The sequence below is a fragment of the Perca fluviatilis genome, chromosome 6, assembly GCF_010015445.1.
Source record: "Perca fluviatilis chromosome 6, GENO_Pfluv_1.0, whole genome shotgun sequence".
In the NCBI taxonomy this organism is placed as follows: Eukaryota; Metazoa; Chordata; class Actinopteri; order Perciformes; family Percidae; genus Perca; species Perca fluviatilis.
Genome location: NC_053117.1, coordinates 3606089 through 3622860, shown reverse-complemented (window position 1 = coordinate 3622860; position 16772 = coordinate 3606089). Strand labels below are relative to the sequence as shown.

The window sequence follows — 16772 nt, the reverse complement described above, 5'->3', positions numbered from 1 at the left end:
CAGAACTACTGCTACAAAGATGTTTAACATTACATTGAGTGCTAGTGAGGTCCATTTCTCAGCTCTAAAAGAGTTTTGACAATCAGCACTTTGTTTTAACATAAGATAAGATGGGCACCCAGATACCCATGTCTTCAGCTGTCCTGTAAAAAATAAAGGCTGAAAATGCCCAAAAAAACGTAAGATAAGATACACCTTCATTGTCTCCTATAGATAGAATTCGTCTTAGGCAGTCGAGAAAACAAAAATGGCGATGCATCGCACATTAAAACACCATAAACATGCATAAAACATAAGCATACATTATCTCATCCAAATGCCTTCAATAAACATCCGATAAACCTCTCACAAGACCCCCCCTACCTTCCCCCACTCTCACAGAAGAAAAATAACCCAGTGCACATCCTCCCCCTCATATTGCACTTAATTCTACCCAGATTGCACATTTTCTATTAAATCATGCTGTGATCAATAACTTATGTATTGCACAATGCCCAAATGCACAATTACACAATGCTGTATCAAATTAAAAATAGTGCACCAGTGCCCTCCCAGATATTACACATCCTACAACCATAATGGTGAGTACCACAAATATTACTATTAATTAATGTATTTCTGTACATGGTCCCTGACATAAATAAATGTAATAATTATAATAATAAAAATCACAATATAGACAGACTGCTTTAAGACACTTGCTGCACCTAATCCTGTAAATCTTTTCTTTCTGTTATTATCATGCTATATTTAACTGGTGCATATTCCTAAATAACTTATGTTTTATTAAATTATCACAAACTCACTAAAAAACAGCAAACCTGGGGCACATGAGTACTGGCTGGTTTCTGTGGCTTTGTGCAAAGTAGATTGTGTAGTCTGTTGTGTGCACTCAACTTCATGGGTAGTAGATACACGGAGCGGGAGCAACCGGGGAGTCAAAAGGGGACCACTGCTGAATTCTGACAGAGCAAGAGGGCTCCAAATAGGCCATCATATTATAAGACTACAGTATTTTCTAACTGCAGGATCATTGGTGAAAAAGGGAGGGAATAGGGATAGGGAAGTGTGTAAATAGCAAACAACATACAGCCGTAACAGAATGCCCCAAATGGCATATTAGCCTACTACATGACATGCAAAAAAATATTAGCCTATAATAATATCATGTCATGTAAGGCATTTAAATTGATTCCTATTACTGAACAAATGGACAATCAATTGTCAAACCAATCAAGGGTATGCTATATTTTATTGTACATAAATATTACATAGCAGGAAGGACAACCGTAGACCTACATAAAAACAGTGCAGCGATTGCAAGCCTATGGTTCTCATGGGCTTCCGTAGTATTGTTTTTTTTTTTTTTACCCGGAAAAACCTTTTGGTCATGTTACGCGTCATTAGGTGCCCTAAAGATGGCGGAGTCGGAGGAGGAGGTGGACGTATTGGTCCAGAGAGTTGTCAAAGACATCACTAACGCCTTCAAAAGAAACCCCAACATGTAAGTATAGCTAGTTGACTATGAACATAGCAGGCAGACTGGAGCGGCTCTGTCTATCCAGGGGATGCCAAGACACACAACAGCTTGAACCAGCCTCTCAACTGTGTGGGCTTGGACTATTACCTGGAATCAGAGCAGTGCAGGCAAAGTTAGCTGTTTGTTCTCTAATAGCTAGCGAGATGAAAGGCTTTATAGGAACACTTTCCGTGTTCAAGAACAAGATAGAATAAACGGTTATTTCGAGTTAACCGTTATAGCTCGCCCTTTGACGTAAGGTGGCTGTTAAAGCTGCTCCACATTCTTCACGGGCCAGCAACGTTAGCTCATGCTACGATTAATTCATTTAGTATTTAAAAAGTGTCTTATTTGAAATTGCTTCCCGTGCTTCTGTGTAATAGGGCTGCTTCAGTCTCTTTAGCAACGCCAGGCTGTCAGGGTTAGCAAATGCTATGCTTTCACGAGCTAACGTTAATATTAGCTTCTGATCTATTCATAATGCAAATAAATGAAGCAGCACTTTAAAAAATGTAATTAAGGTGGTGTCAAAAGGCTCTCATAATCAATATATTGTAACAATATACACAATTACTATATTCTCTAATTAGTGTAGCGTGAAATAAAAGCAGAATTTAGTCTGTCAATGTTTAACGTTACGTAGAATGTAAAAACCAACAATTGCAACTTGAAAATGTATATTACATGATAACATTGAAGAGTGGATGAAATGTTGAGTTGTGGGAAAAACAAATGGGAAGCTTTGAAGGGGATTATAGACAGTCTTCCTAAACCAGTTTTTAAGTTTAAAATTCCTCTTAAGTTTCTTAAAATGTAGAAAAATCTTACACTTATACTTAATTTAGAACGTGAAGGTAGAGTTCTCAACGGCTGTATACTGTGTTAAATAGAGCTATGTGGACCTAATAAACTGAGTGTACATCACAACAGGCCCTGTTATGTTTTGATTATTGATGCCTTTTAAATGGGGTTGTGTTAAACATGTTCATGATAAGATTTCACATGGACACCCCCAGGGTTAAAAATCGGCACCATTTTTAAAATATTTAAGTGGCTGGTAGATTTACTTCACTCACCAGCCAAAAAACAATGGTAATCTATTGAGTGGCTGGTAAAATTTGAACAATCACTAGCCATATGGCTGGTGGATGAAAAAGTTAATTTTGAACCCTGGACACCCACTCTTGTGGTATTTACAACCTCTTAATAGCCAAGAATCAAGCCAATTTTGAGCCTGATTTCCCTCTCCCGACAATGGTCAGCAAAGCCCTAATTTTTTGATGGTTCTAAAGATGAAATGGTCAGATGTTTCTGTGATGTGAGGTATGTTAACAAGTTTTTTTTACATCCCACGTTTATCCTAGCCGCACCGATTTCAAATCTATTAAACATGTTCAATATTCATGATCTGCCTGTGCAACAGTGGGAAGACGTTCATCCAGTAGCGCCAAGATTGAAAAGTGGCTGATGGCAGCATTTATTTGTGCTCAAACTGCAGACTCTAGCTGCTGTGTATTCACTTGAATAAAATTGAACTCTCTCCTCTGCTTGAGTCGCTCTCGCTCGTCTGCGCACATTGCATCTCCCGTCACTTTCTCTCTCTCTCTAGCTTCAGCAGCGTCCACAGAAGGAGCTCAAACTGTCCCACCGACATCCAAACCGGCTGTGGAAGATGAGCTGGTGCGAATACTCAAACCTTTTTATTCAACAGCTGTCGCAAATTCTCATCTCTCATTCTCGCCTGTATGAATAGTTTTGATGCAAAACATTTACAGGCTAGTATTTTGGCAATTTTGTGTTGTTTTATTTGCTTCACTCCCGGTGTGTAAAGACCTTTTAAGCACAAAACCCACAAGTCCAAAAAAAACAAACAAAAAACCAGAGCTGTGCGATTGATGTTACCGTGAACAAGTACAGAAATAGCCAGAGTACAGAGCCAGTTGAAATGGCCCTGTGTCGTGGCTTCTGAGAAAAAAAGGTCTTTCATAAATTGTCAGGATATTCCTGAGCATGTTGCTTGATACCCCAAAGGAAGCCAGACGTTGTGTTGCCAGAACAATTCTTCCATGTCCATACACAACGAGTTGAAACCCTCATTCTCAGTGTCTGCTCCCTCAGTGATGAGATTGGTGTGATCCCGTGTCCAGAGGCCCGCTACAACCGCAGTCCCATTGTGTTGGTGGAGAACAAGCTGGGTGTTGAGAGCTGGTGTGTCAAGTTCCTGCTGCCGTATGTCCACAACAAGCTGCTGCTCTACCGCCAGCGCAAACACTGGCTGGAGAGGGAAGGTAACTGAACTCACTCAACATCCACCACAAACAAATCCCTCCTAGAGGTTACAGCAATGTTTCCCCTAGAATTGTACAAGCCTGCCAACAGGAACAATTAATCGTTGCATCGATGCATCATGATGCCGACCTGGACAATTCTGCATCGATGCAGTGACAGACCATAATCAATTACTGTCTACTGATGTTACTTGTTGTTTTTCCGCTCGCTGCTTTTTTGTTTTAGCCTTTTGTCGGTTGTCTGCAAAACACAAACGCCGCTATATTCAGGATGGTGTTTTTTTTTAGGAGCAGATACAATAAAAAGGGGAGTTCAGATATATCTGACAGATTGAATTTGATGATGAAAACCATGTGTAGCAAATATATAATAATTATGAGGAGGTGATGCATATGATATCGATTTGAATCGTTGACAGGATAATCGTAATTGAATCGTGAGACCAGTGAAGATTCACAGCCCTACTGCACCATATGAGGAAAACATCTCATTGCGATTATTCTGATTGATATTGCGATTGCGATATGATTCACGATATTGGAGGGAATGATTATTTTTGTACCATTATTTTCATTGAACAATATTAAAATGAAAAGAAATTATAGTGGGATTTCTGTGAGGATCTGTACCAGTGATTTGTGTCTCTAGTCTGTAGGATAGGATTTGTCTCTGCAGCACCACAATACTTCATCCAGAATGGTTTGACACATATTTTGCCTTTAACAAATATTGCACCCGATTTGGACATTTCTCTGCTAAATATTGCGATTTCGATAAAATTGCGATTAATTGTGCAGCCCTAGTTAAAACAGGTCAGTTATGCTGTTTTGCCCCCATTGTTCTTCATAAATGTTGCTGGAGAGTTGTAATGTAGCGTTTCATGTGGAGTGAGCGCAGCCCCGGACAACAAATTGGCCCCGAAACTGCCTAAAACGCTGGTATCGGTATGGGGAAGTACTGGAGTTTATGCACCGATCCGATTCCAGGTAATAAAGCCCTAAAGAAAATCTACGTTAAAGTAGTTTATTTATGTTATTTTTCCGTTATAACTGACTGTAACTGGAGAATAAAAGAAAGTTCTGTGGCAGTCATTGTTTGTATTTGTTCATGTTTTACCAAGAGTTTAACCTGAGCCAGACTGACAACAAAGATAGAAATCATATCACATCCATAAAGGGATAGTAGTATACAGTTGTTAAAACATAATAAAATATATGACACTGGTATCAGATCGGTACTCGGTATCGGCCGATACGCAAGTTCAGGTATCGGAATCTGTATCGGGAAGCAAAAAAAAATTTTATCGGACCATCTCTAGTATCGGATCGGTGCATAGACTCGTACACTCGCCGATACAGATACCAGAATTTTAGGCAGTACTGGAGGTATTTCCAATTCTGGTATTGGAAACTTCATTTATAAGCACAACTAGGTCGTAGGTCAATTAGAAAAAGTGCCACCATTACATAGTTCATCCACAAAAGAGCACTGACAAGTACATATTTACACTAAAACATATTGTGCTAAGTATGTATTGCGATCACAAAGATCTGTATCAAGATAGTTTGTTGTTGTGTTATTAGTTTACGTTTAAAAATATATATTATCTGCCGAAATATCGCTAACACTCCCAAAATATCGATGGCAGTATCTGCCTCAAACAATCCAGTATCAGTGGGGCTATAAACAGAACTAAATACAAGAAATCAAAGTAATGAGCATTAAAGCATTTTATTGGCTTCATGTGTTTTACATAACAGTGTGATTGCTCTCAACTGAGAAAATCCCAGTGATAATGCCTCAAAGAATGCTCCAGCAGAGTTAAATTCAATTACATTATAGCTCTTCAGCAATAATACACACATAAATAACTTATTTCATTTGTTAATGTGTCTCTCCCAGTTTGGATCAGCACTCTCGTCAACCGGCGTAGCTGGCTGTTAAATAGATGCATGCTCATTAAATGCTAGGTAAATGCTACATTGATTGTCAGGAAATGACGGGAGTAACAGACGAAGAAGCTTTTAAAGTGACCCATTTTCTTTTGCTGTGCAAAGTAACCGTTAAATATGAAAAAAACAACAAATTTTAAGTGTTAAAATGAAAATAGAATTTGGTGTGGTGGTAGCACTGTTTAGTTACGTCTGTTTCTCTCTGCTGTCGTGGTTTTTTTTTTTTTTCACATAGAACCGGGCTGGTTAAAGTTAACTTAACTGACATTATAGAAGTCCGCTAAAACTAGCACAAAAGTTAGCTAATGTCAGCTATCAGAGCTAACGTTAGGCTGTGACAGACAACGGCAGAGAGAAACAGACTTTACTTTCTGTTTGGGAGCTCCCGGTGAAGTCGGGAAAGCCGTTTCTGAAACATTGGATGTATGGTAGGCGGAGGCTGACTGTGGTCAAGCCGTCTGTGTGCATCGTGCACAGAGATGAGGCACTGTTCTGTGCTGGTCGGTGTTCTTCTTCAGCATTTAGCGGCAGACTAGAACACTTCTAACGTTCGGTGTAAAACTGTCCTCGTCAGGTCTGGAAGGATTGCATCCCCCAGTACCTATGGTACTGTAGAAAAATGAGTACCGTCATGTTTTCGCCTTGGTACCGAAGTATCTGTTTTCGGGACATCCCTACTACATTATTTTTAAAAAACCTACTCTGGTCTCAAAATTGCAAGTAAAATACAGAAGCTTTTTCTTGTTCCTTAATCTGCCAAAAAATTTGAGAAGCTAACAGTTCATGTTTGTGTCCCTCAGCTTTAGCGGATATCACTTGCACTCTGTTGCTGCTTAACCCGGACTTCACCACTGCATGGAATGTCAGGTACACTTACACCCAGTCACAGCAGCCGTCTACAACACAAGTACAGAAATATACAGAAACATTTGTTCTTACGAATGTCAGCTGTTCATTGTCTAACATCTTTATGCAAAAGAAGACACAATACTCAAAGCTAAACGTAGTGAGCCTGGTACATTGGCTGACTGATGTGAAGCTTCTATGAAAACTGATATGATCACAACTCAACACGCCACAGTGTGGCTAAAGCATGCTATACCGGACTGACCCTGTGGAAGACGGCCGTAGTCTGCCGTGCAGGTCTTTTGTAATGTGTTGCCAATTGTTGTTGCAGGAAGGAGCTACTGCAGTGCGGAGTTCTTAACCCAGAGAAGGACCTCTATCTGGGCAAGCTGGCCCTCACCAAATTCCCCAAGAGCCCTGAGACTTGGATACACCGGTAAGACTCAGCTGCAGAGAACCCTGTTCTTCTCTAAATACTAGTACTACACAAGATTTCACAAGATTAAATGTGACAAGATTTCTTGTCAAGGTAAAAAGTGTCTCGCGATATCAGTACACAAGTGCAGAACAGCCGCCTTGAAATTAGCATAGAAGATCCCCCGCCCGTTCTCCAAAGTTGACTCGGAGTTTACTTTTGCAGAGCAATAGCGGAAGAAAAAAGCTGGCTGTAAAACACAGCATTAGAAAGTTAGAGAGTACCGTCTCTCTCTATCTCCCAGCTCACCAGTCTCGTGTCTCGTCTGGTGAGCTGGGAGTCTCGTCACACCCCTACTGAACACAGATCATAAATATGATTGGGCATCGAGAACCAGTTCCAACTTGGAATCGTTTCAAAAATTACAATTCCAGTGGAATAGATTTTTATTGGAAACGTTTTGAAAATTTGGTTTTGAATCCGATCATCGGTTCCAAGGTAATGGAGTTCCCTCACCCTGCATTGTCTCCCTGCAGACGCTGGGTGCTGCAGCAGATCCTGCGTCAGTGCTCTGCTATGGGCCGGAAGCATCAGCAGGGTGAAGCGGAGCAGGCCGATGCGGAGAGGAGCCAGCAGCTCAGTGACCATCTGGCCAGGACCCTCCATCAAGAGATGAAGGTGTGCTCGGACGCTGCCTGCCGCTATCCCAGCAACTACAACGCCTGGTCCCACCGCATCTGGGTGCTGCAGCACATGGCCAAGGGCAACGTCAAGGTAGGATCACATGATTTTTTTTTTTTTATTTATTTTTTTTTATTTATTATAAATAAGGTCTAGAGGCTTTGTAAGTACCATCAAAGGGTCAAAAAGGGGGAACATTTCACAGCATAAATATATGGAGAAAATGAAATGTCACGATATTTTTGACCAAATACATCGGTCGCTTTTCGCCACGATATTGTAGGGTTGACTGTTGGTGCTTTCACAAAAATTTACACAATTTGAGTTTAGATAAATAATAATCAGTAATGTGGATACAATGACTAAGGGGGTAAAGGCAAATAATAAAACAGCTAGAAAAGTCTGGTAATTTCAGAAATTGACATAACTTTACTGTAATGCAGTCTTTAAAGCCAGGAAAAGACACTTGTCTATATCACAAAATTGGGATTTCCAAAATGTAAGACAATATCTAGCCTCATACAGTATATCGATGTTGATATAATATCCATATATTGCCCAGCCCTAACTGTATAAGTAAACAAAACATTCATAAGAAAGAAAAATCTGTCTTGCTCTGTGAAACAGGACACCGTACAATGCTCACAGTAGCTGCAGATACTTTAGTTACTGAGCAGTTTTTCAACTACATAAGCATAAGATCAGTAATTCCACCTTCAGTTACCTTGACATGGTACAAGATGAAGTTAAACCGTATTCCACCCAAGTTACTGCCTCATGGTAAGTGTAACTGGTCTGACCTGATGTAGTCAGGATTACACATGGGGACAGTTGCTTCAGCAATACTTTTACGTTGATTACTTTTGAAGACTTGGTTATAAACATTAACAAACTGATGAACAGACTGGATCAGGCAAAAGGTGAAGAGAAACTGAAGGAGAGGTGAAAAACACGGAAAGTGCCTACTTTTAACAGGCGGACTGTCTGTAAAGACAGATAGTCCGTCTTACCAATCAGGAGGGTCCGTCCTCTGCTAGATAGGCCCTAGCTTTTCCATGTAGAAGTTAATGCCGTTGTGTTTTATGATTTATTGAAGTGTTTTCATATCTGCTGTGGTGTTTTCCTATTTGCTGTTTTGTTTTCCTATTTGCCGTTGTGTTTTATGATTTGCTATTGTGTTTTTCTATTTGCTGTTGTGATCTGCACTTCAGGGCCACCATACCCTGACTCACTTAGAGGAATCCCTGAGATTACACCCCTAACAACCTTCTTGTCATACGCCATTGAACACTTCACTCGTTGTCCATTTAGTTTATTTATCTTTATTGCTTTCTGTTATTCCACATTTTTACATATTGCCAGTAAAGAACCATTTCTCAATTTTTTAGCACTCCTTACTTCCCCAATATCTTTATGTAGAGTTTTGGTTAGTTGGTTGGACAAAGTCCAGTTGTCAAACGTATTCCCCTTTTGCAACAGTTTGATAAATACCTTGAACTCATCTTCACTCCTTTTCACCATTTTTTTTCTTCCAAATATGGTATGCTCATGAATATTTAGATGAGCTGCGTGCTGATTGGTTTGAGCGAACCACATACAAACACATTGACAGCAGGTCTCATATTTCAGACACTGCAATGTTTTGTTACTAAATTCACTTCTTTTTTATGCGAGAAATCAGCTATATAAAGCTGAAATATGGGCTGTTTTACGAAAAGTGATGGCTAATTGCAAATTTGGTAAGATGTGTTGGATTTCTGGAGCTGGTCGGCATAACTATAATATATTTACATATTGACTACATATTTACAGATTGACTCCCTGACGAAGGCTTGTATGCCGAAACGTGTCGGAGTACTTTAAGATTTATGATGACCAAGCCATAAATAAAGGCTTAGTATTTTTGTAAAAGAGAGTGCCTTGGAGTTTCCTTATTGGTTTCTACGTTATGATTATCCCATCCAAAGAGCACCTCAAGCTAACTTTTTGAGTCCAGGAAGCTAGTGTTAATTTTGTCACCTATTTTTAATTTAGTCTTAGTCTTGTGCCAAAACATTTTGTTAGTCAAGTTTTTGTCGACTAAAAGTCTCGTCATTTTAGTCTAGTTTTAGTCAAAAGAGAACTCAAGGTATCTTAATTAAGTTTTAGTCAACTAAAAGTCTCGCCATTTTAGTCAAGTTTTAGTCAAAACAAAAAAGTGTGAAATAACTGAAAACATGTCTTATATTTTAGATTCCTCAAAGTAGCCACCTTTTGCTTTTTTATTAATAAGGGAAAAGATTCCACTAATTAACCCTGAAAAAGCACACCTGTGAAGGTAAAACCATTTCAGGTGACTACCTCATGAAGCTCATTGAGAGAACACCAAGGGTTTGCAAAGTTATCAAAAAAAGCAAAGGGTGGCTACTTTGAAGAATCTAAAATATAAGACATGTTTTCAGTTATTTCACAATTTTTGGTTAAGTACATAATTGCATATGTGTTCATTCATAGTTTTGATGCCCTCAGTGAGAATCTACAATGTAAATAATCATGAAAATAAAGAAACTCATTGAATGAGGTGTGTCCAAACATTTGGCCTGTACTGTAAATTTATATAAATATTGAGCCTCTTCCTTATTTCACCAGTAAATTCCTGTTAAACGACAAAAACAACCACTGCAGGGGGAAAAGGATATTTTACAATAAAATAAATGCAGCTCGACACTGGCGAGGCGTATTTCAAGTGAACGCAACATATGTGTTGTTTTTCAGACAACGGCAGCTACAGACTGTCGTACGTCTCGTGTTGGAATCCTACACAGTGAAATAGAGACAAACCTTTACACCGTTTAGCTGTCAGCATTAAACTGCTAGCTAACGGTATGCTAACGTTACCTGCTGCCAAGTGTAGTGTTAACTAGCGTCCCGTGCAGCGATGTTTCGGTTGACTCTAACGTCCGTTTAGGAGCATCAGAGAGAAGCGCAGGCATTTAAGTGGCACCAAAATCTGCGTTGCTATTCGGTCCGGTAGATAACAGTCGTTAAGGCACCTGTCGGTGCCGTAGCACCGGGTCTCGGTAGCTGAATATTCTATCGCATGATGAAAAAGTAGAGGCAATTGTAGACGAAAATGAAAAGAGATTTTATCTTAGTTTTTATTTTATGCAAAAGATTTAGTCTCGTCTTTTTTCGTCAACAATACATGTTAATTTAGTCTTAGTCAGCGTTTTTGGACATTGGCGCAGTCTCATCATCGTCTCATCTTAATCATGGAAAAATAGGTCGTTGACGAACATATTTAGTCTAGTCTCATCTGAATTTCAGTTTGAATTTCGTCACGCCACTAAGGTCTTACAAAGCTAACGCTTTTAACCGATTTCAATTTAATGCATTTTTGTGAATTTTTTTGGGTTTCGTTAGCTGCTGGTGTCCTATGGGTAAATATTGCGGCTAGCTGCAGGGCCTGGAGCATTTAGTAGTCCAGTAACCCAGAAACAGTGACTTTGAGCGGGTATGGAGCGTTACGTTAGCTTGCTGAGCTCCTGCTGAACTGCGACACATATTCGGACAAAATTTGCAATTAGTCATCAATTTTCGTAAAATGTTCCATATTTGAGCTTTAAATAGTTGATTTCTTGCATAAAAAAGTCCCAGAAGTGAAATTAGTCATTAAATAGCGGACCTCTGAAGATCTGCGTGACCTAGCTAGATTCAGAAGACAGCTGACCTCAGGTCAGTGGTGTAGCCTATGCAAATGTTGGGGCGTGACAAAGACTACGAGTTGAGGAGTTGACCCCAACTTTTAGCTTTGTTGAGATTCGCCCGTTTTCAGCAGCAGTTTCAAATTGTGAGATTTGCAGAGGAAAGAGGTGTCAATGGGATTTAGAGGTTCTATGTATGTCCTATTAACCCTCCAAACTGTCGTTTTACAACTATGACAGGGTAAAATAGTTTTTTGCATTCTATCGCCCCTTTAAATCTACGCCGTGGTTACGTACGTGGAGATACAGACGTCACCTCTCAAAAAAATTTAACTACACGTCGCATGTTGCCCGGCCGTGGCTTGGTAGCGTTGCATTTCCCCCCGACTCATTTCCTGGTTCTCCTTGACGACATGACAAACTCCAAATGATGTCTTGGATTTGCTGCTTATGAGTCCTGTGCTTCCCCCCCCCCAGGTGTTCCATGATGAGCTGTCGTCGATGCGCCTCTGGGTGTCCATGCATGTGTCTGACCACAGCGGATTTCACTACCGCCAGTTCCTGCTTAAGGAGCTGATCACGGAGCTCTCCCAGACTCCAGCTTCCACCCCCCCCAGTTCGCCCCAGCGCCGGCACAGCCAAGTCCCTGACAGCAGCCCCCCCCCACCCAGCCAGGGCCCAGCCAACGGGGAGCTGTCGGGGGCGGAGGCCGCAGCAGAGGAGGACAGGCAGCTACTTCAACTCTTCCACCAGGAGGTGGAGTTGTGCTCAGACCTGATCCAGTCCTTCCCTGGTCACGAGACACTCTGGAGTCACAGGTAAGGCCACACAGGAGAACAAAACACTAGACAGTTGTCATTTCTCAGTGGCTTATGAGACCCAAACGCACTGCAAGCAATAACTGACGCGCCTGATTTGATGCTCCTATGGTGCACTGCAGGCTTGAAGTGCCAACACCACAGAACCAGCAGTATTTTAGAAAAGGTAACTATTTAGGCAACGGTTCTGTAAGTTACAGATCCCCCTATCGTGGGGGCTTAGACTTTTTCCCATGACGGACAGGGTGGTAAAACTCCCGCCATAATCTAGCCTATTATTACCTGTCACTAAATTTTTTTCAATGTCATTAAGACCTATTTAATTAGCATTTATTCACTTTTTTAGTAACTAATATAGACTACAGAACAAGTTTATATGCTAGATTATGCATTCATAAGGGAATGGAGAGAAAAGATGATCAGACCCTGCAGTCAGTTTTCATCACGAAAGATGATTGATCTTTTTTTTTTTTTCTTTTTTCTTCATAGTGACTGTGGAGGCCACTAAAAACATTTAAAATATGTACGTTATAGTATGCTTGCTTGGCCTTCAGCCTCTGTGCACTAATCTCTCCTTTTTTCTACTCATTTATGAATACCATCACAATGATTAATGGGCTTTTTAAAGAACCTTAGCTACACTAAGTGACATTTTGCATTGGTATGTAGGCGCAGCGCCGCTGCAGAATTATGAACGTGATTCAGAGGATCCTTACCATCCTCTTCTCGCGTGTTTCACCTTAAAAAATAAAATATAAATGTTAAAAGTTCAGTCAGATGTTTTAAGGTGCTCTTTGGGTTCGAGAATTCAATTCAAAAGTGTAGAAAAAAAGGAAACTCCAAGGCACTCTTCTTTATAATTATTTAAAAAGCCTTTATTTTACTGGCTATTTCATAATAGAAAATGTAAAAGACAATGGGAGAAGCAACCCACCTGAGCCTTCTTCAGCAGCACTGCAGTTAATCTTTGTTTGTTTGTGTTGGTAATTTCAGTCCATGTATGACCATGAAGCCTTAAAAAGGATTTCTGCTGCCAAGAGATTTATGTGTGTTGCCATTCTTTGCTGGTGTTGTAAGGTGATGTGGCTTTCAGATTTGTAAGATCTCACTGTTGGCTACATTCCACCACTGCTTTTGGCACATTTGAAGGATAGAAGTAGATATACTCAAGAACTGTCTCGAAGTATGGTTTTGAGGTACTTATACTTCTATTTTATATTAACTTAATTTCTAATGATACTCCACTACATTGTCTGACACCTATGGTCACTAGTTACTTTACAAAGAGATTTTTCATGCAAAACACATGATAAAGCATCGTATTTAAGAAGTTTAACTGCAAAACAATTCATGTTTGTCTTAATTGATTCCTTAAATCAAAATAACAAAAAAAATGCAAATCAAAGTGTATGTAAACTAAACTGGTGTTTAGCCCAACCCCGTAAGTGGACGATGTGCCCACAGAGTATACCTTTAGCCATATTGTGTATTTGTACAGGACTTTTCTATAATAAGGTGTTGGATGTACTGTATGTTTCCACCCCTCCCAGGCGCCATGTCTTCTACCTGTGGCACCACTGGAGGACGGAGCACCAGCACCACCGCAGCAGCAATGGAGGCAACGCGTCGGTCCGCCTTAACAACAGTGACCCCACGCTGGCCGAGGTCGGTGCTCAAAGCTGCGCCGGCAGGGGGGAGAGTGTGAACGGACAGGGGCATGCTAGTGACGCTATGGAGGTGGACGGGGCGTCCTTGCCTGACCCGCGGGACAGCAAGCGACTGAAGAGAGGCGCCCTGCTGCCAGGCCCCCCCGCCCTGCCCTCTGAGCACAGCTTTGTGAGCGGTGTCCTGGACAGCTGCGGGAACCCCGAGCAGAGACGTTTCGCCCTGGCATACAGGAAGTGGTTAGACACTGTCATTGATCAGCAGCCTTGAGAGAGAACCGTTAGCCCACCAATCTCTCTCAACATTGAAGTTGCCTTTAGACACAGATTTAGGATCAGCTTCCCTACCTGTAGCGCTGACTTTAACCAATAGTGATTCAGATGCAGTGATGACTTTAGAAACCAGTCCCAGGGCAGCTCCTGACAGTGGGGAGGGAGGGTAAGGAGGTTTTAACGACATCCTGTCTGTTCTTCCTCTGAAACATCTGGATTCTCCTGAGCTTGATCTGAGCCAGTACCCCTTCAGAACGGAAATCTGCGCACACGGTTGGCTCGCTATGGGTCTGTTGGTAGATTCTCTTCTTATTCAAGATTTCTCCGTGCCTCAGGTCCAATTGCCACTGCTTTTGTTTTTTAGTGCCAGTTTGGCATTTATCTGCACATATTACTTTGTCTGTTCAAATATTTCAGCAAAGAAACTAAATGAATCGCATGTGTTGGGCCTGATTGGTTGGAATGCCAAAATAGCCAGTACTATATAAATGAATAAGCCATTAAATAATAATATGAAATGAGTAATCATATGACTAAAAAGAGTAGGATATATACATGACCCAATAAATTGTAACAAAATACAAAACATTGTTAAAACTTCATTTATTTATTTTTAATTATCATAAAGTGTTTTTTTATCCATATATTCACAGTAACTGTTTTATTGGAGTTTTGTTTCAAACATTCTCGCTTTACAAAAGTCTGATTTCTCAAGCTGAGGGGGGCGGGGAGTGGAAACAGGAAAATGAGATCAAAAAATAATTGAATAAGAGGCATTTTCAGCTATAATGTAGGGGAAATGAATTTCAATACAACTGGTCACTATGCAAGTAATGAAATATATAATTTCACAATTACATTTTATTTATTCATGTTTGTTTTTAATTTGATTGGCCTTTTTGGAGTTAATGAACCCTTTATTAGATTAGAATGGAATGACAGTGGCTCTGATTGAATCCCATTGGTCTTTAATGATTGGTTGAAATGCCCTCAGCCCTCCCGTGTTGCAGAGGCAGGTGTTAAGCACAGCCAGATTCCCGTTCTTCTTTCAACTTCTATAGATTTCCATTCTGAAGGTGGTGACATTTATTAACCATGTCATTTTTTTTCTCCGTCTTGTGTTGGTCCTTGGTTGCTGCTCCTGCTCCATGTTACTGGTGAATATTGTCAGTATGTCCTAACTATGTAGCTAAGCGCTAAGTTACAGTAGCTTGCAACAGAAAGCCAAAAAGCTAGTTGTTAGCTAAATAACAGGTTATATATGTTGTATAAAAATAACAGGTTACGTTGCTAACTTGCAAGTCTTACCTTCTGACAACCTGAAGCACTAAATCTATAGGCAGAGAAATGTTAGCTTTAGCAGTTTAGCGGTATTGATGTTTGACTCTGAAGGATAGCGTGCTAGGGGAGTGACCCCCCCCCCGACATTCACTGGTGCTACATGCTGCCATTTCTACAACTACTTCCTCTGTTACAGGTGTGTAGTGTTCAACAGGTGAAAACTGAACAGCACTTTGGACTAATTGATGATACTATTTGTGGGGTATTATTGCTAAACTATTTTTGAAATATTGTCTGTTATTTTGCACCAGGCTAGTTAACCGTAGCCCTAGCTGCTTTATGTCACTACCTTGTACAAAAATAGAGGTAACCTCAAAAAGGTCAGTCTACATTCTGTCTAGAATAACTTCTAGCACTCCTTTTTAAAAATTGTAACATGCTATATCTGCACAGTCCATCCCTTCAATGATGTGGAAACTAAAAAAAGATAGCTCCTCCCACCACATTGTCTCATTCTATATTAATAAGGGAAGAATGGTATTCTTGAATTTGAATCTACACCAATCTGAAGTCACCTGCGTATTCCAGATAGTTGCTTAGAAAATGCATACAGGACTGCAGTTTGAATAGGATCCATCGTTCTGTTGCCCGACAATGTTAGAAGTTGTTGAGGGTTGTCAATGACACTATCAGCACACAAGTGAACAAATGCACACATTTACACAGATGATGTTGTTCCATCAGTGTAGCCATGGGCACATTGGCATTCACTATATGCACTATGTGGTCACATCTAAATGGCGTTCCAGTGGGCCCTTGATGCAGTTTGGGTGCCATCACCTATTTATGTCGAGGTTCCATTGGATTGCTTACATTGGCTCGTTCTTGAAGTGCACAGGCTGGCTAGCCAAAATGGCCTAGCTCCCCATTACACTGTCTCCATGTGCTTCCATGTAACCCTTAGCTTCTCTTAGAAACTACAATGTCAGAGTTATGAAGTCTAGATGCTCTGTCACCTCAAATCACTGTGTACAGGATCATAGATAATCTTTTCTATTCCTTTCAGCTGTTCTCCATTACTTCACTCCTTATTTATTCCTTTATATTCCACCCTCCGCCAAGCGTTGAGCTTGTCATCTGCTTACCAAGACAATAAAGCTCATCTTGGTTAAAGTATTTATTTTTTTTACCTGCTGCTTATTGTGTGTCTGAGTGTCTGTGTGTTTGATGAACTACTGCGCTGATGTGGAAGACATTAAAGGGGAACTCCAGTATTTTTCAACCTGGACCCTATTTTCTTATGTCTGACGACATTTATGTTTTTTATTTGGTTAGTATTGAGTGAAAGCCC

At 40.4% G+C, this 16772-nt stretch overlaps 1 protein-coding gene across 2 annotated transcripts; it reads left to right on the top strand.

The window, feature by feature from the left end:
- Positions 1–1380: 1380 nt before the first annotated feature.
- On the top strand, positions 1381–16466 carry ptar1 (protein prenyltransferase alpha subunit repeat containing 1). Of its 2 annotated transcripts, XM_039803139.1 has the most exons (8): positions 1417–1504; positions 3129–3199; positions 3638–3807; positions 6561–6627; positions 6938–7042; positions 7558–7795; positions 11863–12203; positions 13754–16466. In XM_039803139.1, the coding sequence occupies exons 2-8, from the start codon at positions 3192–3194 to the stop codon at positions 14136–14138; spliced, it is 1314 nt and encodes a 437-aa protein (XP_039659073.1). In that variant the 5' UTR covers positions 1417–1504; positions 3129–3191; the 3' UTR covers positions 14139–16466. The 2 variants fall into 2 exon arrangements, with proteins under 2 accessions (XP_039659071.1, XP_039659073.1); XM_039803137.1 differs by lacking the exon at positions 3129–3199 and having other exon boundaries at positions 1381–1504.
- The last annotated feature ends 306 nt before the right edge of the window (positions 16467–16772 follow it).

What these genes read in the sequence shown, in the direction of transcription:
- ptar1 (XM_039803137.1), top strand. Translation starts at nt 1,419, where the DNA reads ATGGCGGAGTCGGAGGAGGAGGTGGACGTATTGGTCCAGAGAGTTGTC. An exon ending in TTCAAAAGAAACCCCAACAT is followed by an intron (nt 1,505 to 3,637) that starts GTAAGTATAGCT and finishes CTGCTCCCTCAG; the next exon opens with TGATGAGATTGGTGTGATCC. An exon ending in CCTGAGACTTGGATACACCG is followed by an intron (nt 7,043 to 7,557) that starts GTAAGACTCAGC and finishes GTCTCCCTGCAG; the next exon opens with ACGCTGGGTGCTGCAGCAGA.